This window comes from Danio rerio, chromosome 17 (assembly GCF_052040795.2).
Source record: "Danio rerio strain M-AB ecotype USA chromosome 17, GRCz13ab, whole genome shotgun sequence".
Classification (NCBI taxonomy): domain Eukaryota; kingdom Metazoa; phylum Chordata; class Actinopteri; order Cypriniformes; family Danionidae; genus Danio; species Danio rerio.
In genome coordinates, this window is record NC_141037.1 from 6737501 (window position 1) to 6765000 (window position 27500).

General features: G+C 38.4%; 1 protein-coding gene and 2 long non-coding RNA genes across 3 annotated transcripts in view; 1 reads left to right on the forward strand and 2 right to left on the reverse strand.

Moving 5' to 3' along the window:
* The window catches only part of LOC141378508 (uncharacterized), an 842893-nt gene that overhangs the window by 589952 nt on the left and 225441 nt on the right, over positions 1-27500 (reverse strand). The window lies entirely within an intron of this gene.
* si:dkey-100n19.2 overlaps positions 18068-27500 on the reverse strand; it is a 12802-nt gene continuing 3369 nt past the window's right edge. The window contains exon 4 of the mRNA XM_087290092.1: positions 18068-18328. Within this exon, the coding sequence (XP_087146218.1) occupies positions 18122-18328 (207 nt within the window). The 3' untranslated portion in view covers positions 18068-18121. The remainder of the gene's footprint in view (positions 18329-27500) is intronic.
* Positions 18808-21359, forward strand: LOC103909007 (uncharacterized). Its single transcript, XR_015512987.1, has 4 exons — positions 18808-18884; positions 19222-19396; positions 19467-19588; positions 19666-21359. It is a non-coding gene; the product is annotated as an uncharacterized LOC103909007 (long non-coding RNA).

Consider the following 27500-nt stretch of genomic DNA (forward strand, 5'->3'; position numbering starts at 1 on the left):
GTTAAATTCACCAAATGTAACTGTTTTTGCTAAAATCATTTCTGCAATCAAAAACGAGTGATGTGTATGATTCAGCATAGCGTCAGCTTACCTGATATAGTCCAGAGTGCAGAGTCCAGCATTTCTAATTAGGTCATCACTTCATTCAGCTCCGTTTTGACCAAAGACGTCTGCAGTTTGCATTAAAAGCAGTGTGGTGTATGGTAAAAGTTAAGTTTTCTATTTTTGGCTACAAATTTGGCATGCTTATGCACAACACGACGTATTTACTATTGCAGCCTGTCTTTTTTTTTGCAACCGGGAACCCGTGTGACATGTGTGACACCGTGTGACACCGTGTGACGTAGGTTGGTAATTTGTTCTATTGCCAATGCCATTTGTTTCTATTTGGGCTGTCAAATTAGCCTTTTTGCAAAGAATTGGATCCATAATAAGAAATGCTTTGATTAAATATATATTGAATTCATGTCATTTTTTAAACTGTGGCTGAAAACTGAAATACTGTAAAAAATATATATATAAAAAAATAAAAAACATTATTATAAAAAATAATATATTTATATATAAATATATTATATATATATATATAAAAATATTTTTATATATATATAAAAAATAAAAAAAACAAAAATAAAAAAACATCTAACCATATATTTTATATATATTAAAAAAAAAAAAAAAAAATATATATATATATATATATATATATATATATATATATATATATATATATATATATAAGTAATAAAATACTGTAAATATTAGAGAAAACCATGTAAACCAATATACAGTCAAATCTATTGGGAGTATTGGCCACTATTGACCTCCTCCATCCATGCTGGCACAGAACAACACAGAACTTTCATCGTTTTTAATGTTTGCAGACTGATTGCTAATTGAAGACTTGTGTGAAGGAGTGTCAAACCGGTGATCCGGTGAATTCCTACTGATCTTGGTAGTGTCTAATAGTTACAAGTGGTGCTTGCTGCAGAGCCATTTGAGCAGAGCTGAGCTTGAGCTTGAGCTCCACCTTTTATGCACTTCTTCTACGAGTGATGTCACTGGGGGTAGGGTTAGGGGTGGGGTTGGTGTACGCATTAAAACAGCTTACAGGAGGCAGAGCGAGAGCTCCCCCTCGCTGGAGCTCAGCTCTGCTCAAATGGCTCTGCAGCGAGCACCCTCTCACTAGTTATGAATAGATGGTTTCTGTTTGGTTACCATAGCTAATACAATAAAGTTTGGACTGCTTGAATGCCATCCATGTTAACTGTTTTGAAAAATAGTGGGGGAAATATGTCAACCCAATGAGAAAGGGTTTACACATTTGCAAGACCTGTCTTCTGCTCTGCTGGGATAATGATAATGAAAATGAAGTGGAACCTTACTGTAACCAGGTCAAAGCATACAAGAAAAACTGTAAACAGAAATTAGGGGGAAAAATACTCAGGAGGGCTAATGTAACCCCGCGGGTCCTACGCTACCCAACCCGCTCCGAGCTGGTATCGAACCAATGTCATTCCGCATGGGAGTCAGGTACTCTACCAAGGACGCTAAAGACCATGGCCTCTAGCACCTGTTGCTAGAGCACCTGTAGAGGTCAGAGGAGTGAGGTTTACCTGCACAGCATTCACTAGCTGGCCTCCGTTACACTAATAATTCTGACTTCAACGGTTGGTGGATGGAAACATAAGCTACAGTATGTAGCAGGATTTCTCCCATTAGCAGAACACAAGCACAGGCATCTTTGATAGTGTAACAGAGGCTAGATAGTGTAGTGCCATAGATATATACACTAGATGTCGCATAGGGACCCTGAGCATGCGTCAATAGCGCCGCCATATTTGTACAGTGCTCCCAGAACAAGTGTCGTTCAACCGCACTAGTCAAGACAGTGTAATTACGTGAAGATGCTGGACTTTAGCACTGTCTACGGGTGTAGTAACGAGCAAACAAAGAAAACAAAGCACAAAGGCAGAACATTTCATAGGTAAGATTTAGTTTTTTACGTTTTTGTGTTATGAACTTTTGCGCTAAACAGGTAATGTTAATAATGATAATACAGTCACTTACTGCCTTCACCATAAGGCAAAGCAGCAGAAACCCTCACTAAATACTCGGCTTACGCTAGTTTTGTTGAATAAAATCAGCAAACAATGCAAAAGAAATATGACAACGAGATACTGCGCTGCCAGAAACTTGCAGTGAACGAGTCGTTCATAACAGAGATTCATTCACAAACGAATCGCTCCATCCGTCAGTATGAGAAGTGAAAGCAGGAGAGGAGCTGTGTTTCAGGACATGATTAGATCAAATTTAACAGGGAGGGTGGATAGTACATTTCCATACACACAAACACAAGCTTTTGTCAGGAATGCCAGTGCGATCACTGATTCACCAATGTAGAAAAATGATGTAAAATTATAAGCTTCGTAATAAAAAAAAAAAATGTGCATACTGACCTCCGGGAAAACTCCCGATCATAGATATTGTGTATATGTGTAAATCTCTGGCTCTGGAAGGACAGTCCTCCACTGCAGCTTGGTCCCGCATTCATTTCAAAGGAGCGCTACCCTGTAGCAAGATGGCGGCGCTATTGAAGCATTCCTTCCAATAGACAACAACAGGGTAGGCGACATCTAATGTACAGTGAAGTCAGAATTATTAGCCCCCCTTTGATTTTTATTTTCTTTTTTAAATATTTACCAAATTATTTTTAACAGCGCAAGGAAATTTTCACAGTATGTCTGATAATATTTTTTCTTCTGAAAAAAAATATTATTTGTTTTATTTCGGCTAGAATAAAAGCAGTTATTAATTTTTTAAAAGCCATTTTAAGGAAAAAATTATTAGCCCTTTTAAGCTATATTTGTTCCTGATAGTCTACAGAGCAAACCATCATACAATAACTTGCCTAATTATCCTAACCTGCATAGTTACCCTAATTAACCTAGTTATGCCTTTAAATGTCACTTTAATCGGTATAAAAGTGTCTTGAAAAATATCTAGTCAAATATTAGTTACTGTTATCATGACAAATATAAAAGAAATCAGTAATTAGAAATGAGTTATTAAAACTATTATGTTTAGAAATGTGTTGAAATAATCTTCTCTTTGTTAAACAGAAATTGGGGAAAAAATAAACAGGGGTGCTAATAATTCAGGGGGGCTAATAATTCTGACTTCAACTGTATATATCTATGGTGAAGTGCTGTGCAGGTAAACCCCACTTCTCTGACCCCTAAAGGTGCTCTGGCAACAGACACTAGTGGTCATGGTCTTTAGCCTCCTGGTTAGAGCAACTGACTCCCATGCGGAAGGTCGCCGGTTCGATCTCAGCTCAGCTCAGCTCGGAGCGGGCTGGGTGGTTTTTAGACCGGCAGGGTTACAATAGCAATAACGCTAAAGCTTGATTCCAGCTCCCAATGGAGATAGGGAAAATCTTCACACACACACACACACACACACATTCACAGATACTGGAGGATTTAGCCGCTCCTCACTAATGAAACTGTCATCAGTATGAGGAAAGCTGATTCTCAGAAACCGGAAAATTAAAAATATCACTGTATTCAACCCTCTGATGCAGGAATTATTAAAGCGCGAAGGAAAGCGCACGCAGTCCTGTTTGAGTGCAGTTTAAATGAACTGGATCAACATTTTAATCTTCTCTGTTCAATTTCTTTTTTCAGATGTTGTGGTGTCCAAGGAGGGTGATGCAGTGGCGCAGTAGGTACTGCTGTCGCCTCACAGCAAGAAGGTCGCTGGTTTGTGCCTCGGATGGGTTAGTTAGCGTTTCTGTGTGGAGTTTGCATGTTCTCCCTGAGTTCGCTTGGGTTTCCTCCGGGTGCTCCGGTTTCCCCCACAGTCCAAACACATGCAGTACAGGTGAATTGGGTAGGCTAAATTGTCCGTAGTGTATGAGTGTGTGTGTGTATGTTTCCCAGACATGGGTTGCAGCTGGAAGGGCATCCGCTGTGTAAAAACCTGCTGGATAAGTTGGTAGTTCATTCCGCTGTGGCAACCCCGGATTAATAAAGGCACTAAGCCGACAAGACAATTAATGAATGAAATTGTCCATAGTGTATGAGTGTGAATGTATGTGTATAGATGTTTCCCAGAGAGAGGTTGCAGCTGGAAGGGCATCCGCTGCGTCAAACATGCTGGATAAGTTGGCGGTTCATTCCGCTGTGTTGACGCCGGATTAATAAAGATAATTGTTTTGAGCCTTGGCTGGATCAGTTGGCGTTTCTGTGTGGAGTTTGCATGTTCTCCCCGTGTTGTCGTGGGTTTCCTCTGGGTGCTCCGGTTTCCCTCACAGTCCAAACACATGTGCTGGTGAATTGGGTAAACTAAATTGGCCGTAGTGTATGTGTGTGTGTGAATGAGTGTAAAACATATGCCAAAATAGTTGTTGGTTCATGGCACTGTGGTGACCCCTGATAATCAGAGACTAATCCGAAGGAATATGAATGAATATATGCAGGTGTAAAAGAGAAAATGTAGAAAGGCATGAGCAATATACAACACAATTCAGTTTAATGAGAACTCGTTTATATAAGTGCTCCGCAAAACCCTTCACCTCAACATGTGATGTACTGTATGAGTCCTGCAGCGCTTCTGTAGCAGACACTGCAGCTTGTGAACGCAAAAGCACAAGGGCATGAAATTTTGATGAAAGCTAATGTTGTGGCTGTGGGCCAGTGTGAGATAATTGCCTGCAGATCCCCTGAGCTCCGGCTCGCTTTTATGAGCTCTGCTGAAGCACACAGCACATACTGTACATGAGCATTACTGCTGCACACACACACACACACACACACACACAGACACATGTACGCACATGCGCACATGAATCTTTAAACATACACACACATGACATGATGTGCACCTTAAAAGATCTACATGCACACACACACACCACACATACACACACAAACAACTTGAAGAGCATTTCAAACACACACACACACACACACACACATACACACATACACACACACACACACACAACAAGAAGGGCATCTCAAAACACACACACAAGACATGAAGAGCATCTCAAAACACACACGCACACACACACACACACAGAGATACACGACATGTAAGAGCATCTCTAATGTAGAGTAGTGTGATATGAAGCTGTAATATAGCCCTAAACCTATACCTAATCCCTAATCCCAACCTCAGAACCATTCAATAGTGTTCATAATCTAATTACCAAGAATTATTTATATTTTTACAGTATTCTTTAATTGTATTAAATTACCAATTAATGGGGTGAGGCAGTGGCGCAGTAGATAGTGCTGTCGCCTCACAGCAAGAAGGTCGCTGGTTCGAACCTCGGCTCAGTTGGCGTTTCTGTGTGGCTAAATTGTCCGTAGTGTTCGAGTGTGTGTGTGAATATGTGTGTGGATGTTTTCCAGAGATAGGTTGTGGCTGGAAGGGCATCCGCTGCGTAAAAATTTGCTGGATAAGTTGGCGGTTCATTCCGCTGTGGTGACCCTAGATTAATAAAGGGACTAAGCCAACAAGAAAATGAATGAATGAATGAATGAATGAATGAATGAAAAACAACTAATGGATAATTAATGTCTAGTTAACGAGAAGTATTTATATTAATTATTACATTATCCATTAATTATATTTAATAAAATAATTATCGACAATTAATGGCTAGTTAATGAGAATTATTTATATTAATTATTACAGTATCCTTTAATTGTATTCAATCAACAATTTATGGATAATAATAGCTAGTTAACGAGAATTATTTATATTAATTATTACATTATCCATTAATTGTATTTATTAAACAATTAATGAAAATTATAAATGATATAAAAAAAAAAAAAAAGATAATTAATAAAAAAGTTTTGTTTTTTTTTATCCGGCCTGATCTCACGAGAAAACGTAAGTATTTTACGTTTTGCCAGTTTAGTTGTTTCATCAGACGAAAGAAAATAATAAAGGTTTAAACAACTTTAGAGGATATGTAAATAGGTACTTTTTGAGGAAAACCATTTCTTTAGATCGCGAAATAAGAAGACAGTAAAGCACCTCTGAGGTAAATCATAGAATTCAAATAATTTTCATTTCACAAATAATTTTTTCATTATTATTTTGCGGAAAATTTAAATATACAATTATTATAAAGAAAATGGAAAGACAATAAGAAAACATTTTTGGAAAAAGAAACAAACAACGAAACAAAAACAAACAGAAGGGGTATATACATTACACAATAAAGAAAAAGATTATATAATTTACACATTTCAGTTGTTTTTAAAGCCTTTTTTTGTAAAAGAGTTAGAAACTGTTTCAAAGTAATGCTGCATTTCAGTAAGCAAAATATTTTTTTAAAAAAAAGGTTTTTGATTTGAAAATTTACATTTATGTATAAAAAATGCTGAAGATTAAGAAAATATGTTTTCTTTTTATGTAAAGCTTCTATTTTATAATTAATAAAACCGAATAAAACATTTTCCCATAGTAAGGAAAAGTCTTCTCAATTATAAAAAGAGAAAAATCCTTCCAAAGCAATCTAGAATAACTGCATCGCCAAAACAAGTGAACTCAGGGTGCTGCCTACAAATTGAAGATTCACGGACGCTTACGACTCCACAATCATTTTGCTTTGAGTCACTGGTATCCTTCATGTAACTCAGTTCATTTTAATATTGCATAAACCAAAATTACTTATTATTAGTAGCATTTCTACATTAAGAATAATGTAATAATATAAATTTAGGAAGTGAATCTATGCATTAAAAGATTGACTAATGATCTTGTGTTGTGTTGTTACAGTCATGACCAGAAGGTGGCAGCAACGGGGTGTTTCTTCAGCGGCAGACGTTCATAATATTAGTGTTCATTCATTCATTCAGTCATTCATTTTCTTTTCGGCTCAGACCCTTTATTAACCAGGTGTTAGAGTCTAAATCATCATATGCATTTGTTTATATGGCAAAACATGTCTTTTCAACCAAAGAAGGTCCATACAGACTTCAAAGGCAGATACTAATAAGATCAGAGCCTGGTGTGTGAACTTTGGGGTTTTACAATGCGGTCACATGTTGATTGGTCAGTTTGAATGTAATGCTTTGCATTTGGGCTTTGGTCACATGGTCAAGAAAGAGACAAAATAGCTGGTAAACTTTGCTCTGTCTCTTTTCCTGCTCTGCTCCTCTCCTGACTCTACAATCATCTTCTGGGCCTGCTCTCTTTGTCTTTCTCTCTCCCTACCCCTGTCTTTCTCTTTCTTAGGCAAATTTATTTTTACATTTAAGCTGGGTACAAATATTATCATATGGTTTTTATCATTTCATATTTTATATATCAGTCTAAAAGGGTTGAGATTATTTTCTTAATGAGTTATAGGTGTGTTTTGAGAATAAACCAATCAGAGACTCATCCCCCATTCCCTTTAAGAGTCAGTTGCGTTGCGCCACGGTGCATTTGCTATTACATGACGTAAAGTAAGTGTAGGTGGAAAAACTGAGCACTTCACTAGCGAAAAAACAGTTAAACAGAGCATCTGCAGCGCGAGAATGATTATGAGAGAAAAGGCATATCATAATCTACTTTCACTTTCGCTCTTGTGGATAGGGAAACCTTGTACGCACAGACATCAATTAGCCTATAAATAATTAATTTTATTTGTTAAGCGCTAATATTTGTTTCAAAACTATTTCTAAATTCAGTTCTAATTTCCAGCAAACAAATAAATGAACAATAATAACGAAGTGTGTTCAAAAACCTGAGGTATATCCAAACACACATGCTGTGCCCCATATGGTCTAAAACCTGACAGGTGGGCAAACCTAAGCTTGTTTTTAATAAAGCAAGTATAAATATGGATATAATAAATTATACTGCTAATAATAATAACATTAGACAAAAGCAAATTGTTATGAATGATCTGAAAAAGCCTCCCGAGATGAAGAAGGCATGAAGGAAATGGTTTTTATATTCATGTAGGCTGCAAAATAATGTTTTGTAATATTTTAATCCTTTATATTTATATCCTATATATATATCCTTAATATTTAAATATTTTTTCATATGTAAAGATGTTTGCATATTGATCTACTGTCATGACTGTTTGTAACCACCTGAGGGCGCTGTAGTTCAACGCAATCTGAGAGTGAACTACAGCGCCCAAGAACTACAAGTCCATACATACCACGCGCATTACACCCGGTTCACTTACACTGATTGGCCATCACAGCTGTCCCTGTTTCCTGTTGATTTCCTGGACTATTTATACAACCATTTTCCCACTGTTCATCACTGCGTCGTTTGTGTTTCTTGTCTGCTATATCTAGTAAGTCTTGTATATCGAGTTTGTTATTCCTGAGCCCTGTTCCTGATCTTGATTTATGTTGGAGTTCTTGTTTTGTTGTTTATTTGTTACTTTGTTATTTTTTGAACACCGGACACCTTGTTTTTCTGTTTGCTGCACGTTCGTAATAAACTGCACTTGGATCCAACACCTTTTTGTTCCCGTTTCAATCCGTAACGTGACATCTACATCTTGTGTGTATTAAGCTGTATGTAAGCGAGGCACACAACTAATGCGCTCTGCGCTGGACTTTAGGCCGACTTTGTTCTGGTCTATTGAAAAATCTATTATAGTTCCTCAAAATAGCAACACGCCAGTAATACACCTCAACACGCCTTCCTTTTTAGACCAGAACGCCTATGGGCGCACATATGAGCGCAAATGCATTTGCTATTTAAACAGCGTGGCGTAAAGCGTCAAAATGACTCTTGCGCCAAGCTGAAACTAGCAAACAACAATTGCGTCGCGCCTTGCGTCACATTGCGCCGGGTGTATGATGATGGCCCAATGTCTCTCGACTGGCCTGGGAATGCCTCGGGATCCCCCCGGAGGAGCTGGAGGAAGTGTCTGCGTAGAGTACCCCGTATAAGCAGTAGAAAATGAATGAATGAATGAATTTCCATTACAATGCAGTTATTACAAAATAACAAACATCATTTATTGAGTGTTAATACATACAAACATACTTTTCAGAGATAAACTGATATAAAGCGTGCTACAGTAAGTAAGTAATGTGTATTTATATAGTGCATTTATTGTGCATGGCTATACACCCAAAGCACTTCACAGTCATGAGGGGAGGGGGGTCCCTCCACACCACCATCTACTTGGCTGCATCAACTTGGATGATGCGGCAGCAGCCACAGGACAACGACACCAGTGCGCTCAATACACACCATTTATTGGTGGAGTGTAGAGATAGTGATCGAGCCAATTTGGTGAAAGAGGAAGATCGGGAGGCCATGATTGGTAAGGATCGATGGAGAAAAGTTGGCCAGGACACCGAGGTTAAACCTTTACTCTTTACAAGTGCCATGAGAGTCAGGACCCCGGTTTAACGTCTTATCCGAAAGATGGCACTCACTGACAGCATAGTGTCCGCTTCACAGTTCTGAGGCATTAGGACTCACACAGACTGCAAGCTGAGCGCCCCCTGCTGGCCTCACTAACACCACTTTAAACAGCAACTTAGCTTTCCCATGTGGTCTCCCATCCAGGTACTGACCAGGCTCAGCCCTGTGCAATAGGATCTGGATGCAGCCTTTATGATGCAAGCTGAGACTGCATCACTCAGCGATGCAATGCCAGACTCCAATGGAGCTGGTGACGTCACTGTGATGGGTGGGGTTAGGTGAGCCCATTAAAAAGCATTGGATGCAGCCCAGATTGCACTGCACCAGGTCTGCAGCCAGACCCCTCTCGCCCTGTGGGGTGATATGGCTGTGTTATTATTAAAAAAAAAATGTAATGTTTAAAAATGTACTCGCAATACTAAAATCACCCTTATGTTGAAAAGGCTTTGAATGCTGGTAAAACAGACGCTGTGAATGTGTGTGTGTGTGTGTGTGTGTGTGTTATTGATGTTTGTGTTGTGTATGAGCATATTGAGTGGAGCTGTGCATCATTTTCAGTCTGTGGCCTTCAAGCTTTCACATAGCGTTCACTCAGTGTCCTTCTGCTGTTAATCTGACCAGCCCATGAGTCTTCATCGCCGGTGCGAACACTCATCGTGTAATCATAACTGTTTAAGGTTTTGGTGTAAGCTCAGAGGCCTAAATGGATGTTACATAAACCTCTAATGTCATGTTTCCCTGGTTACCACATTCTGAAGCGTGAAATGTACTCTAGTCCCCATGGCAACATGCTCGGATGTTGATGATGATGATTTTTGATCATATTTTCTCAGTGTTTTTTATTTTAGGAGGTTTGGGTCAACTGGAGGCCAGCCTGGCCAAACTACACACACAGGTGATTATATTTGTTATTTTTAGATTTTGAGTTTAGTAGAGTTAAAGTTGGGCGGCACAGTGGTTAGCACTGTCGCCTCACAACATGAAGGTCGCAGGTTCAAGTCCTGGCTAAGTCAGTTGGCATTTCTGCGTGGAGTTTGCATGTTCTCCCTGTGTTGGCGTGGGTTTCCTCCGAGTGCTCCGGTTTCCCCCACAATTCCAAACACATGTGCTATAGGGGAATTGAATAAACTAAATTAGCCATGTGTGTGAATTGGTGTTTCCCAGTACTGGGTTGTGGCTGGAAGGGCATCATCTGCGTGAAATATATGCTGGAGTAGTTGGATTCCACTGTGGCGACCTCGAAAACTAAAGACTAAGCTAGAGGAAAATGAATGAATGAGAGTTAGGGCGCTTTCACACCTACACTTTTGTTTCGGAACGTATCTCGTTTGCCCAGTTAGCACGGTTCGTTTGGCATATGTGAACAGGGCAATCGCGCTCTGTTCCGCGCCAAAGTAATCGCTCCGAGATCGCTTGAATGAGGTGGTCTCGGCTCGATTGAAACGAACCCTGGAGCGGTTCGATTGCAGTGAGAAAGCGATCCGATCCGAGCGCGGTTATATCACAGTGTTTTATGGATATGTAATAGGCTTACGGCTATATGAAGAGAGAATTATGAGTATGGCGGGAAGTTGCGCGAGTCTCCGGATGCCCACAAACGAGTGATGATCTCCCGGTAATCTCACGTCTCCCTCCCGGTCCTCAAATAGGCATCGTCGCGCACCCTTCTCACCCCTCCCCACCACATCTCTCCTCAGACATATCGCGCGCGCACCCTGTCAATCACCATCAAACCACAACCTCTCCTGACAGCTGAGCGGGACGCTGCAAAATAAACCCTGATACCCTGACCAATGTAGGGAGATTTTACTCGCACGTGACTTGTTTTAGCTCTTTTGGTCCGATTAGAAACTTTGCAGTGTGAAAGTGAACCGCTCCAAGAGCAAAGAGCAACAATGTAACAATTGTAATCTCTGTTTCGGAACAACTGAATCGATTCACAGGTGTGAAAGCACCCTTAAAGTTGGCATGAAATTGATGTGCTCTTTACACTGGTGTGTTTTCATTTTAAAACAGCATTGTATTGATTTATTTGTCATTTAGTTTTTTAATGTAGTTCCCAAATTCACATACAGATAAGGTTTTCCACAATGTATTCACAAAACAATCCAAGATCGGAATTCCAAAATTGTAGAAATAAATGAAATGATATATTAGAAAAAATTTCCATTAATAAAAATGTAAGTTACATGAATGATTTAAGGACATTATAAGAAACAAGAAAATCAATACACTTATAATTGTTTTGTTTATCATCAAAAAGAAACAGATAAAATTAATTTGTTGCTTTTCAGTTACAACTCAATTGTGTATGTTTTTTGTCATATTGTGGCACCCAGTCAACCCTTTTTCTTTTTTATTTATTTATTTATTTTTTATTACCTAAACTACATATGGACCTATGAGGATGGTACTTTTAGGATCTTAAATGTACAATATTTAAAATAGCTTGTGTTCTTCTTTCTATCTTTCTGTTATACTTTCTCTCATTACTAGAAATTATACATAAAATAAACAAAATAAACTTCACATCTTTCTAACTATTCATTCATTCATTCTATAATAAATCTGGTCTTAACGACAAAATATATTCTAACCATTTTCTCCAAGTCTCATTAAACTCTGCAGTCTGTAGACAACGGTTCATTGTTAGCCTCTCCATCTTATAGATTTCATAAATTATGTCAAACCAGTCACTAATTTGAGGTATTTCAAGCTGTAACCATTTTTTGGTTATAGCTTTTTTACAGGCTAACAGCAAAATTTTCAGCAGTTTTTCTGTCAGATTTTTCTTCTAAAATAGGATTTTTTAGGCCTAAGTATAAAGTTGAAAAAGAAAAATCAATGGGGATATGGAATATATTTTCTAAACATTTATGAATTTCTTGCCAAAATTCCTGGATTTTTAAACATTTCCAGAAAATATGTGAATAATTTGCTTCATTTCAGCCACATAACAAAACTCTCTACTCCTCCATTCAACTGATTAATCATCATTTAAGTGTGAACTCTTGAAACGCAAAGTGTAGTTTCTACAGTATGCGAACATTGAAACTGAACACAATATCTTGAAAGTTTTTACACCAGCTTGGGTTTTGTAGCTACTGCAGTTTTGACCCAAAATTGAACCAGGAGACTTTGTCACATGACGGCGCAGGCCTGTTTTAGGCTTTAACTGAATTTTGACCAAATGTGTAGTTCCTGCAGTGTAGAAGGGGACGGCACTGTCGTGTGTGAGTCTTGCTGAAAGCTGGCTGATGGTGCTGGACAGCTTCCTGCTGTGACTGGGGCTGGAAACATGACTTTGGTTTGCCAGAACTAGTTCAGACGATGCTCAGCTTCACTGCTTCACAATCCAGGATGACTCGAGAGCCAACTGAACACTATCTGCCAACATGCGCTGGAGGAGTCGGGACCCAATGGTTCGCATGGTAATTGGGCTCTCCAGTGTAAAATGAAGGTTAGTGAGACAAATGAAGGTCAAACTCTTTGCCTCTATTCATATGTAGCACATATTTGCACTGTTTTTTCCTTATAAGCATGCATCCGTTGCTTTAAAAGCTCATGATTGGCTATATATAAACTATATATATATATATATTTTTTTTTTTATATAGAAATCAAAGATCATAACTCTACATTTATCATTTTTGATAATATATGAATTATATGAATTTTTTTTAATTTTATGAATATTATATGAATATGAATTTCTGTCACCAAAATAGTGCAATCTGGATCAAAGCCTAAAAGGGGCAATTTCAAAGAGTTTTTAGAAAATTATTAGTGTGGTTTTATAAGCTGAAACTTCACATACACACTCTAGAGCAGGTGTGGGCAAACTTGATCCTGGAGGGCCAGTGTCCTGCATAGTTTAGATCCAACCCTAATCAAACAGACCTCCCTATAGAGTTCAAGGCATCTTGAAGACACTGATTAGTTTGTTCAGGTGTGTTTGACTAGTGTTGGAACAAAACTCTGCAGGGACACCGGCCCTCGAGGATCAAGTTTGCCCATCCCTGCTCTAGAGAGATCACAAACTAATGTAACACTTTGTAAAAAGGGGAATGATAGGTCCACTTTAAAACTTCTCTATAATCCTTTGTCAAACATTGTCTTAACTTTTTTGCAAACATTGCTAAAAACTTTTACTGCTATGTAGGAGAAGTCTTTAAGGGCGCCTATGATGAAAATCAACTTTTGAAAGCTGTTTGGACAGAATTGTCTGTATGTATACTGTGTCCACTGTCATATTGGGGTGATATAAACACAGGAAGTCTTTTTATTTTTCTGATGGGATCCAAATAGGATCCAAATCCCAGTGATTGTGAGGCCCACCGCATTGTGACGTAGGAGTGCGGTTTTCCCCATCCACCGAATTGATTGACAGACGCCATGTTTCTTTAATAACACATATACACATGTCCACGGAACATTTTTCTTACAAAAAAACAGGGATTAAAATATCTGTGCCAACTCTTTTTATAAAATGGCTATGTACACTGAATCCAGAAAGTAATCATAGTGCTTCACTTTTTGTTTGGCTATAATAAATAATCTGTAAAATAAAATTTTAAGCTGAAACTTTACAGCAGGGGTCTCAAACTCAATTTACCTGGGGGCCGCAGGAGGCAAAGTCTGGGTGAGGCTGGGCCGCATAAGGGATTTTACAAAAAAAAAGTCCTCAAATGTCATTATTAACAGTTTTAATTATTTCTTCTGAACATGAAGTGTCCTGAACATTAATAGAACATTGAGTGAAGATTATGAACAGTTCCTCTGAACATGGCATCTTTTGCCTACTCCTTACTGCCAGAGACTTGACAGCGCTTCTTCTCACAAATCTGAACCACATTTGGTTTTAGAGCGGAAGCAGTTGAGACCCTCAGTATGGCTTGAAGATGATCATCATTAAGTCTAGACCTGTACTTTGACTTATTGAAGTTCAAGGTGGAGAAAAACTTCTCACACAAATATGTGCTCCCAAAAAGGCCTAGTCCTAGGGAAAAAAGTGGGGGAACTCACTCAAAACTTCCATTCCCTCACCTAAAAAAAAGGCGTATATATGTATAAATAAAACACCCCCACCCCACTCCAGTCACATCAGTCTGTACCAGTCTGTATCTACCTATAATATATATAAGACAGGGCTCGAAATTAACTTTTTTACTTGGTAGCACCGGTGCTCCCAACTTCAAATATTTAGGAGCACCAAAATAAATTTAGGAGCACCAGAAAAAATTTAGGAGCACCCACCAAAAATGAATGAGCACCGCTGCAAATTGCTTTTTAAGGGATTTATTGTATTTTAAAACAACATCAATAGGACTAACAAAAACTAGAAACAACTATCTAACTAATGCTGCGAAGACATTGATATTTGTGTGCAATAATTCCAAAATGAATGTTTAATAATTATAGAATATTAATGATGATGAAAATGACAATAATAGTAAAAAATGAATTCCATTTCTCATTATGATACTGCCTTGAATGTGCATGAATGTAGGTTATCTGCTATAAAAAGTCTGTTACTTTATGAAAAATAATTGTATAGTTTGCATCAAACAAAAATGAAGCATTGCAGTAAGAAATATTGATTTTGTACTGCTGTTTTTATATGCATGTCAATTTAATAAATAATATTTCTGCTACAAAACAAACAAAAAATTATAATAAACCATTCAATTCAATGATGAAAGCTGCAAAGCAGTCATCAGTAAATAAATAAAAAATAAAAATAATATACACCTCAAAAAAGAATAGACAAAAGAAAGAAAGAAAAGTCTCACTTCTATCACTCTTTAAAAGTTTTGGTTTCAGTTTGTCAATTTAAAGGTTCAGTCTGAGCTGATCTTCATGTTTCTGTGTTAGTGGAAAAGCAGGCGAGTCAGCCGACCCAATTTATGAGCAGGCAGAGCAGGATTCTTGCGATGACCACCGGCGGAATACCGCTGTTTGTTATGAGCCGCAGTTTCAGTGTAAACTTTGTAAAGGCGAGCTTCATTGGCGATGATATGTACAGTATTAGATTTGACTTTTAGCGGACATTTGCGCTGAACACGCAGTGAATGCAACGCATGGAGATTCGGGCGCCTTCTCCAAGAAGCGCGTACTCGATTGATCTCAGCTGGCGGATCATTATTCACCACGTGACGTGTCATGATCGCTCTCATCTGTGCCTCAACTTTAGGTGGGGTTTGCAAACCTGTGTGCTTTAAGTTTTTACTCTTCAGCCGTTTGCATTTCCTGTGGTCATAAAAGCTCCTTCCCTGTCATCTGACAGCGCAATACCTTGAGTGAATGACAGCTAATATGAACCAATATAGCGGCAGAGAAGAGCGATTCAGCACGTTTTTACAAAAAATCAAAACAGGTCGCACTACAACCATTATCTGCAGTCGCACTAATGCGCCCAGATATATTATGAGGTCGCATAGATTAATTTTCGGGCGCATATGCGACCAAAATGGCCGCAATTTCGAGCCCTGTAAGATGCAGGATGTAGCTGAGTGGCAGGCAGGGGCGGGAACAGCTTACCTTGGTTCTTCCCGCCCGTCACAGCGTCTAACAAAGGGGCGGGGTGCGTGGTGACGTCACCGGCATCCCCGCTCCTTTGTTTACACGGCGGACGGGGAATGCCAGTGACCGCTGTGTACGGATAGAATCAGCGGAGCTGGAAGCGCTCTCTCTCCCCGCTCCGCTGATTCTGTCAGAGTACAGCGGTCGGCGCGGGCCACAAAATATTGCACTGAGGGCCGCAAATGGCCCGCGGGCCGCGAGTTTGAGACCCCTGCTTTACAGACACATTCTGGAGGCATTAAAAGCTTGTCTTACATCTTGTAAAGGGGGTAAAATAAGTGCCTTTAATTATAACATATAAAGACAGAAATGTTTTGAAGAAACGGCATATAAGCTATTTTAAGAGTAGCAAACTAAGCACTACAGCCTAAGGGTCCATGCGCAGGGCGCAAAACGCAGGGCGCAAACGCTTTCAGGGCGTGTTAGGACGCGTTTTTGCTAATTTAAGGACGGGAAAATCCGCTTTGCGCCGTGGCGCATGGTCTAAAAGGGTTGAGTTTATTTTCTTAATGAGTTATAGGTGTATTTTGAGAATAAACCAATTAGAGTCTCATCTCCCATTCCCTTTAAGAGCCAGCTGTGTCGCGCCAAGAGCGCATTCGCTATTTACAGGACGTAAAGTAAGTCTAAGTGAAAAAACTGAGCATTTCACAAGCAAACAGTTAAATAGAGCATCTACTGCGTGAGAATGAGAGATAATGGATCTACTTTTTACATTCGCTCTTGGATAGGGAAACCTTTACGCACAGACATTAATTAGTCTATAAATAAATACTTTTGTTTGTTAAGCGCAAATATTCATTTCAAAACTATTTCTAAATTCAGTTCTAATTTCCAGCAAACGAATAAATGAACAATAATAACAAAATGTGCTCAAAAACCTGAGTTATATCCTAAAACACATGCTGTGCCCCATATGGTCTAAAACCTGACAGGTGGGCAAATCTAAGCTTGTTTTTAATGAAACAAATATAAATATGGAAATAATAAATAATACTGCTAATAATAATAACATTATACAAAAGCAAATTGTTATGAATGAACTGTAAAAGCCTCCCGAGTTGAAGAAGGCATAAAAGCAGTGATTTTTCATATTTATGTAGGCTAGAAAATAATGTTTTGTAATATTTTAATCCTTTATATTTATATCCTATATCTATTCTTATTATATCCTATATATATCCTTAATATTTAATTTTTTTCATATGTAAAGATATTTGCCTATTGCTCTCTTGTGCGTATTAAGCAGTGTGTAAGCGTTTAGACCGGGTTTGTTTTGGTCTAATGAAAAATCTATTATAGTTTCTTAAAATAGCAACGCGTCAGCAATGCGCCTAAGAACGCCGCCCTTTTTAGACCAGAACGTCTATGGACGCACATATGAGCGCTAATGCATTTGCTATTTAAATAGCGTAGCGCAACGCCTCAAAACGACTCTTGCGCCAAGCTGAAACTACCAAACGACTATTGCGCTGCGTCTTGCGCCACACTGCACCGGGTGTATGATAGCGCCCAAAATGTTCATAAACTTTATGAAGCCAAGTCAACAAAACTTTTGTGTGGTTTATTCATAAGCTAATTTCGAGATGATCACGTGCATATGATCAACACGGCTGGCTCCTTATTAGCTCCGTAATCTGCCCTATTATATGATTACGGAAGCATTATAAATAATCTGAGTTTTCCACTACAGTTATCTTCGTCATGAAGCTCCCCCCCAACATCCTTCCGCTTTTCTGACAGGGCGACACGGTGGCCTAGTGGCTAGCACTGTTGCCTCACAGCAAGAATACCGCTGGTCCAACCTATCGGGCCGGTTGGTGTTTCTGTGCAGAGTTTGCATGTTCTCCCCGTGTTCGCGTGGGTTTCCCCCGGGTTCCCCCCACCATCCAAAAACATAAACCATAGCCTATCGACTAAAACAAATTATCACCCAATACAACCTAAGTTTACACTACTCACGGCAACAAGTAGGGGAGTTCTCGAGACCTACCTGAGCTCGAACTCCCCTCTCGCCCTTCTAACGGGAGGGAGCCCCAGGTTTGAGGATAGTGTGAGGTAAGCATGAGTGTATTTTTAAAATAGCTTTATTTATCATGGACATCTCAAATGATAAAACTGTACGTCAATTTCCCTTCTTTTTGGATCTTGTTGGCGTTATCGATGTTTGTTTTTCAGGGAAAACAGGCGTATTAGCAAGCTGCCTTTGCACTTCAGACTGTCTCAGTTTAACCTGCAGTAGATTTTCTGTCAGGCGAGTTTCCTTCGTCAGAGACTCCATCATAATCTCTCCTTGCGAACGCAGAAAACTGTGCAGCAGCTCTTCAACCTCCTGCAGGAATAAGAGCACATGACACACACAAAACATGCTTTGTGATTAAATCTTTTTATCCCCAAATGAGTTTTCAAAAGAGCATAATAGAGCACGTGTGTAAGTAGTCACAATAAAACCCTTTTGTTTGCTTCGGCTTGTTTCCCATCAGACAAATGTGAGGGAATAGAGAGGAAACCGGCGGGTCTCGCAAGTAAAAAACCCATTTATTTTCTCCACAGTGAAATTGATTTTCGGCGATAGCGCATAAACCTTTCAGGGCAGACCTACCGCCAGCGCGGAAGCTGTTAAGAGATGATCTATGCTTTTATAGAGGCCACAAGTCCTAGTCTTGTGTGTTCATTTTTATATTGTGGAACTAAAGCGCTTGTGCTCTACAGGGTTAAATAACAGCGCTGTGCTCATTTAATCCATCTTATCTGGTAACTGCTGACAGCCCACAACTCCTAAGATATTAACTGAGAAGTGCTTTATAATGTCTTCAGTATGAGTGTGATAATTGTGTAGTGTGTAATTAGTTAATGTAATTAAATTACATATGCATTGTAAAAGTAATGTAAGTGCTTACTGTTCATTTTTAGGTAATTTAATTAGTGATTCGTGATGTACTTACCTTAAATACTGTACATAAATTCAACATCTATCTATCTATCTATCTATCTATCTATCTATCTATCTATCTATCTATCTATCTATCTATCTGTCTGTCTGTCTGTCTGTCTGTCTGTCTGTCTGTCTGTCTGTCTGTCTGTCTGCCTGCCTGCCTGCCTGTCTATCCGTCTATCCATCCATCCATCCATCTGTGGCAGGAGAGGTAATTAGTTGCCAAGTGTCATTAATTTACGGGTCCTTTTCTCTGCCCTATCACAATACGGCATACGGGCTATAAAAAGGAAGCATTTGCTACCTGGGATGCGTCACTTGATTAGTTGCGGCGCCGTGAGCGCGCGTCGTCACTTCCCACACCTGTTGAGGGCGGTGAGGGGTTCTGATCGGGCTGGAAGTTGCTTCGCCTGAATTGTTTGGCTGCAATCGCCAACGCTAGAACGCGTGTAAGGACTGGAAAAGGTAAGCAAGCGTCTGTCTCATGTTTTGGTTGTCGCGATCGTTTTGGAAACGCTGTGTCCGCTTTTCTCAGCTGCGAGAACCAGATGCGGGTGCGCGACTGTTTGTTGGCTGCGCCGGCTGTTGACTGAAATGTACGTGCTATCTGCCTCTTAAGTGACTGATTGAACCCCGATTCCCTTCGGTGAGCAGTAGGTAGGTGTTTGCATGTAGTTGCAAATGGCTTATAGCAGATTTTGGACTTTATCATGACTATTGATTTATTTGTTCAGGCTGGGTGGCACTCTGCGAGGGGAGCTCCGTCGGGCGCTCCGCATCCGTGTGCGGCTACAGTGCTGTCCTGTTTCCCGTGTTTTTTTTCTGTTTCCTTAGATTTTGTCTTTGTTTTCTTAATTGTTTATCTTTTTGAGTTGTTCTGTTTTTGGTTTACACAAGGACTATTTAACTTATTTTTTTGTTGGTATATTTATTTATCTTCGTTTGTTTGGGTTTTCATTTTCTTTATTGGATAAATCTATATAGTGCGGCTGGATTTATTTGTTTATTTTTATTATTTTGACATTCATCCAGCATGTTTTGATTTTTCCTTACATTTTTGTGTAAATCTTTACTGTTGTATTTTCATTATTGCTTCATTTATTTTCTCTTTAATTAATTTGGTTTAAGATTTAATTGTTTCCTCCCTTTTAAGGTGGAATTTAGTTGCTCTTTCTTTGTTTTCATTTATCAACTTCATTACATTTGTATTTTGTTTATTTAATCATTTACTTGTGTAAACTGATTTATTCTTTTGTTTAATTGCAGGGCAGTGGTCCGACTTTTCGGCTGGTGACAGAGTCAGAGCTCCCTGGGGTGGGAGGCTAATTTTATTGGACATTTTAGAATTTCTCACAGTGTGTAGTGATCACTGTGTGCTGGTTTGTGCGTGTGGGTGCTCCATTTTTACACAGTGGATTGTAGTGGTTTTCACTTGCCTGAAGTATAGCCTGGCCACTTTCCCTAACGCTGGCGAGCTCTGGCCCTGGGGCACCTTCGTAAATTTACAAACTGTCACGTCAATGTCGACATTGGTTTTAATCCTGTTTTTATTTGAGATTTGAAAATAAAGAAATCTATTTTTGTACCGTGCCAATGTCTCTGACTGCAATTTGGTGGAACGAACTTGTGCGTGCCTTTTATATGGGTGGTGCGTGTATTTAAATTCTTTGGGTGAAATTCCCAAGGTGGTATAGTCGGGTAAATCATTAATATTGTCAGATTGGAGGTCTAGCTCCATCAGCCCACCTGCCCCCCCCGCCACACATCCATCCATCACTAACATGCCTGTGTTTTTATTTCTGTAATAAATATGGCTGTCAAGCCAGGATGTTGATGGTTTATTGTGGGTATGTTGTTTACATGAAGAAATCTGTGTCACAAGTTAAACAAAAATTCTAATAAACAATCATATTTCGAATTTAAATAGTTTTTGTCTTGCATTTACATTAATTTTACATTTGAATAGCCAAAGTTACAAATTTCAGTCTTTTAAATGTGATTAATCGCGATTAATTTTCAAACAAAAAGGTGCGATTAATTAGTCATTTTTTAAATTGACTGACAGCACTAATTTATATATATTGTAGCGAGTCGGCTAATACCACGTCGCCCTGGGCACAAATCCACACCAGCTGGAACACTCATCAACCCCGGATCGCTCACAGCTGGACCTCATCAGCCAGGGAGAGATATAAGCCAGCCCCACACAGGAGGAAACTGAGCTTCATTTGCACATGACTCCCTGCGCTAACGCTTGTCTCTCTCTGTCTCTCCCACAGCCGAATCTAGCTCGTGACCGATCCAACACCATACCTCTCACCAGTCTTCACCATCTCCCCGGAGCACTTGAGCACGCACCCTTAAGAAGAGCACTCATTCACCCCTTATACACTTGTAAATAAAGCACCCCCCGGGGCATTGTTTGTAACATCATCTAACTGTGGTTGTGTTTTTTCCTCTGCCTCGCTACAATATATATATATATATAGAATTATTTGCCCCCCAGCATGTCTGATAATGTTTTTTCTTCTGGAGAAAGTCTTATTTGTTTTATTTCGGCTAAAATAAAAGCAGTTATTAATTTTTGAAATACCATTTTAAGGACAAAATAATAAGCCCCTTTAAGCTAACTTTTTTTTTTGACAGTCTACAGAACAAACCATCGTTATACAATAACTTGCCTAATAACCCTAACCTGCCTAGTTAACCTAATTAATCTAGTAAAGTCTTTAAAAGTCACTTTAAGCTGCATAGAAGTGTCTTGAAAAATATCGAGTCAAATATTATTTACTGTCATCACGGCAAATATAAAATAAATCAGTTATTAGTGATGAGTTATTAAAACTATAATGTTTAGAAATGTGTTGAAGAAATCTACTCTCTGTTGAACAGAAATAGGGGAAAAATTAACAGGGATTAAGATTATTATTATTATTCTAATAATTCGGGGGGGCTAATAATTCTGACTTCAACTGTATATATACATACATACAATATATATATATATATATATATATATATATATATATATATATATATATATATATATACATACTTTACAATGAATTTTATAATATAGTAATGTTGATTTATGGTATGTACACTGTAAAAATAATTAGTTAATAAAGTGAGAAACCTGTAACCTGTAAACTTGGAACTGTTAATCTGACTTTATTTATTTTTTAGAATTATAAACAGTTCATTTACTAAATTATAGGGCTTTATTAATAAAGTCAACTAATCATGTTTTACAGTGTATGAAAAATGGTGTCATTGCTTTGAAAATGTTCTTAAGTATAAAAGTCTTTTAATTTAAGTCAAAAGGCCCCTTTCATGGAAATTAATTACTTAAATTTTTACTTTCTATTGGCTAATTGCATTAAGAGATTTGAAAGAGTACTAAGCCAAATAATTAAATTACTTTCCAGACGAAGAAATACACAAATACAAACATACACTCCAAAAATTACCTCTGCTGCTTGTTTAACTACTTTTTCATTTATTTATTTTCTTTCAGCTTAGTCTCTATTTCAAAGGTAACCATCGCGGAATGAACCGCCAACTATTCCAGCATATGGTTTACGCAGCAGATGCCCTTCCATCTTGTCCTTTCATTCGGTTAGCACTGTCGCCTCTAGGCAAGGCAAGGCAAACTTTATTTAAAGAGCAAAATTTTACACAACCGTAGTTGATCCAAAGTGCTTTACAATAAAATAAACTAGACAACAAAACTTAAAAAAACTGGTATTAAAATACAAGGAAATGTATATGTTTAAAAGTAATACTAAAATACAAGTAAAAAATATATATAATAAAAAAAATAATAATAATAAATAAAATGCATGCATCACTCAAAGGCAAGAGAGTAAAAATAAGTCTTTAACTTAGATTTAAAAGCATCCAATGAAGGAGAAATCCTGATGTTCAGAGGGAGACCAGAGCCTTGGGGCTGCAACACAGAAAGCTTGATCACCTTTTGATTTGCAGCGAGACCGAGGGACAGACAAAAGAAACTAGTCATGGGATCTTAATGGTCTACAAGCTGAATAAGGCCTAATAAGTTCACTGACATAGGCCGGGGCAGAATTGTGCACTGCTTTATAAGTGAAAAGAAGGATTTTAAAATCAACTCTGTATTTTATAGGTAGCCATGAGGCGAGGACAGGGGAGATATGATCTCTTTTCTTAGTTCCTGTTATTAATCTGGCGGCTGCATTTTGGACCAACTGTAGCCGAGAGAGTGTTGACTGAGGTAGACCAATGTACAAGGAGTTGCAGTAGTCTAACCAAGAGGAGATTAAAGCATGGGTTACGGCTTCTAAATCTTTTTTAGAAAGAAACGGTTTAAGTTTTGCCACCAATCGAAGCTGGAAAAAGCTGCTCTTCACAACCGCATTTACATGTTTGTCAAACTGCAAGAGTGGCTCAAAGATAACAGCGAGATTTTTGGCGTGATTGTGCAGATTGTCATTTAGGACTCCTAGCTGAGTTTTAAAGAGCCCATATTATACATGAAATAGGGTCATATCTTGGTTGTAAGGGTCTCCAACAACAGTCTAATATGCATGCAAGGTCAAAAAACACTTTTGTGGTCTTATAATCTGCATTTATTTTTACCTAATTATCCCAGCGACTCCTGTATGAATCGTCCAGTGATTAATTTGTTCCCAAACCCCTCCTTAGCGCGAAGCTAATCTGCGCTGATTGGACCGATGACAGTCTGTTGCGATTGGTCAACTGCCTTCAGTCAGAGAGTGAAAAGCCAAACAGCTAATCAGCAATATAAAAGTAATCACAGTTCATACACGCTCGATAGTGTAGGCGTGGATTTTAGCTGCCAGTGGGTCAATGTAAATACAGACGATGGACTTGAAAATACAGACGACTGACTATTTTATTGAGCAAAAACTCCAAAAACAGTTGAGGAGATCTCCTAGCTTCTCATTTTGCTCTTTTCACAGACACACACACACATATTGCACACACACACACACACACACACACACACATATTGCACACACACACACACACACGCACTTAACCCTGCTCCGGACGACAACGCGCGCACACACACACACACACACAAACCTCCGGACGACAGCGCGCGCACACGCACACACAGACACACACACTACTCCTCGTCCACGGAGCTCCGTTAACAAAGCAGCACGCGTCGCGTTTTTAACGTGACTTTGCACGCGATAAGAGAATATAGCCAGTTAACCTGATACAGTACACGCGGTTACAAGTAACAAATCACAACTAAATACATTTGCAAGCTAGAGTCAACGAGGCAACAACTTTAATCGCACGTACTTACACTTGAGAAATGGAGGAAGAAAAATCTATCCTGACGTCCAGCAGTAAGTTACTCTTTACTGATCCTTCCTTTAACAAACGCTGATGAAGTATTCTTTGTAGCATGTAGTTTCCAGAAGTTTCCAGTAGTTTCCAACTGCTTGGCTATAATGCTGAGGTTTCATCTTTGGGTAGAGACTCGATAATATCCATCTGCAGTGTGACTTCAATCGACCGGCATGTTTGTGTGTGTGTGTGTGTGTGTGTGTGTGTGTCTGGGTTTCTGCGTCAGAGGGCGGGCCGCAGGTTTGAAATCTCCCGGGTTTGCGCGTGCACGTGAATAACTTGGTTTCGTTCGTACATCATGGCGAAACACCTAATGAATCGGTATCAAGGCGACTCGTGTGAAGTACTATGAGTCGACTCTTTTATAGATGAATCAACCGTTTTAAACACTGTACACTAACAGATTTAAGCCTTAGCTGGATACTTCACTTCACTTAGAGCTGTGTTACACACTACATGGAGGGGAATTTTCAAAAACCCATAATATGGGCTCTTTAATTGAATCATTTGTAGCAACAGGACCTAATAATAACACTTCTGTTTTATTTTCATTTAGTTGGAGAGAGTTATTTATCATTCAGGTCTTAATGTCGGTTAGGCATATGAAGACTTTCTAATGATAAATCTTTTCCTAGTTTGATTGGAAAATATAGTTGGAGATCGTCAGCATAGTAGCGATAGCTTATGTTATGTTTGTGGAGTATTGAGCTTAAAGGAAGCAAGAGAAAAAAAAGAGGGCCAAGAATAGATCCTTGCGGAACACCACAGTGAATAGGTTTAGGTGGTGGCTAGGCAAGAAAGTTGCTGGTTTGAGTCCCGGCTGGACCAGTTGGCATTTCTAAGAGGAGTTTGCATGTTCTCTCTAAGTTTGCATAGGCTTCCTCCAGGAGCTCCAGTTTACCCCACAGTCCAAAGACATGCACTATAGGTGAATTGAATAAACTAAATTGGGTGTTTCCCAGTACTGGATGGCAGCTGGAAGGGCATCCGCTGCGTAAACCATATGATGGAATAGTTAGCGGTTCATTCTGCTGTGGTGACCCCTGATGAATAATGGGACAAACCGAAGGAAAATGAATGAAGTAACTGCTGTAGAACTCCAGCCTTCACAGTTCAGATCTGTGCTGTAAAATAGCAGAGTTTGCGAGATGCTTTTTTTAGTTCAGTACTGCTGGAAGGCCTGTGGTTTCACATCAGAGCCCATCAGAGACTGACTTTGATGGTTTTTGAAGAGGTAATGGTGTGCCCACAGCTACTGGGCAGCTTAAGACCACAATCCTGTTTTATATTTTACCACTGAGCAGGAATTCAGGTTGCTTCAGGGACACCGTGTACACTTTAAAATTCTTCTTTTTAGTAAAAATGTCAATAAAATACTAAACAATTCTTATAAATACAAATACTAAAATTCTTGTTATAAATCATCATTTTACGGTGTTTACCACAACATTCTTATGTAAAAAAAGACATTGAAAAATACTGTACTGAAAGATTATTTGATATATTACATGTATGGAAAAGTAGTGCTTAATCTTTTTAGTATACTGCAATGTGTATGACTATATAGTGAAAATAAATTATACTGATTATAAACTATGTATCGGATGAAATAATTTAAAGTCAAAAACTAGTATCTTTAAACGTATTGTAGTAGTCATTTTTTACATGCCTTATACATATTTACAAACAAAAATTTTGCTTGCTAATTTAAAGTTAAATATTTGTCACTACTTATAAGGGAAAAATGTTAACTGTCTTTAATATGTATATACAGTTGAATTAATAGCCCCACTTTGATTTTTTTTTTTTATATATTTCCCAATTGAAGTTAAACAGGGCAAGAAAATTTCCGCAGTATGTCTTATAACATTTTTTCTTCTGGAGAAAGGCTTATTTGTTTTATTTTGGCTAGAATAAAAGCAGTTTTAAATTTTTTAAGAACCATTATAGGGACAAAATTATTAGCTACAAAACCCTAACCTGCCTAGTTAACCTAACTAACCTAGCTAAGCCTTTAAATATCACTTTAAGCTGTATAGAAGTGTCTTGAAAAGTATCTAGTCAAATATTAGTTACTGTCATCATGGCAAAGATAAAATAAATCAGTTATTAGAAATTAGTTATTAAAACTAAAATGTTTAAAAATGTGTTGAAAAAATATTCTCTAGGTTTAACAGAAATTGGGGGAAAATTAACAGGGGGCGAATAATTATGACTTCAACTGTATAAATGCACACATATACATTTATACAATTTAAAAATATTTACATATATACTACCTGACAAAAGTCTTGCCATCAATCCCAGTTGTAAAAGCAACAAATAATAAATTGACTTCTAGTTGATCATTTGGAAAAGTAGCAGAAAGTATATTTTTTTTGATGGACCCAAAATTCTCACAGAAATCAGTCAAGTTTGATGAAGGAAAAAATCATGGTTTGGGGTTACATTCAGTATGGTGGTGTGCGAGAGATCTGCAGAGTGGATGGCAACATCAACAGCCTGAGTTATCAGGACATTTGCGCTGCTAACCACAGGAGAGGGCAAATTCTTCTCAGCAGGATAGCGCTCCTCATACTTCAGCCTCCACAGCAAAGTTCCTGAAAGCAAATAAGGTCAAGGTGCTCCAGGATTGGCCAGCCCAGTCACCAGATATGAAGATTATTAAGCATGTCTGGGGTGAGATGGAGGCATTGGAGATGAATCCAAAGAATCTTGATGAACTCAGGGAGTCCTGCAAGAACGCTTTCTTTGCCATTCCAGATGTCTTTATTAATAAGTGATTTGAGTCAGTGCAGAGATGTATGGATGCAGTCCTCCAAGCTCATGATGGAGTCAGACACAATATTCATTCTGTTTCCACTGCAGCATGACTTTATATTCTATACTGGACATTATTTTTGTTTAGTGACAAGACTTTTGCCTAAGCAACGTCAGACTTTACTGTACCAATTAAACAATTAAAAATCAAAGCATGATCATATTTTATTTTGGAAAATAAGTGTAATCTAGAGGCCTTTGCCTTTCATATAAACCCCTTCTGATACCAAATGATCTACAAGAGGTCAAGTTATTATTTGTTGTTTCTGAAACTTGGATAGGTGACAAGACTTTTGTCAGGCAGTGTATAATAATATTTATATAAATAACTAAATATTTTATATACATGTACATCCATATATATGAACTATCTATCTATCTATCC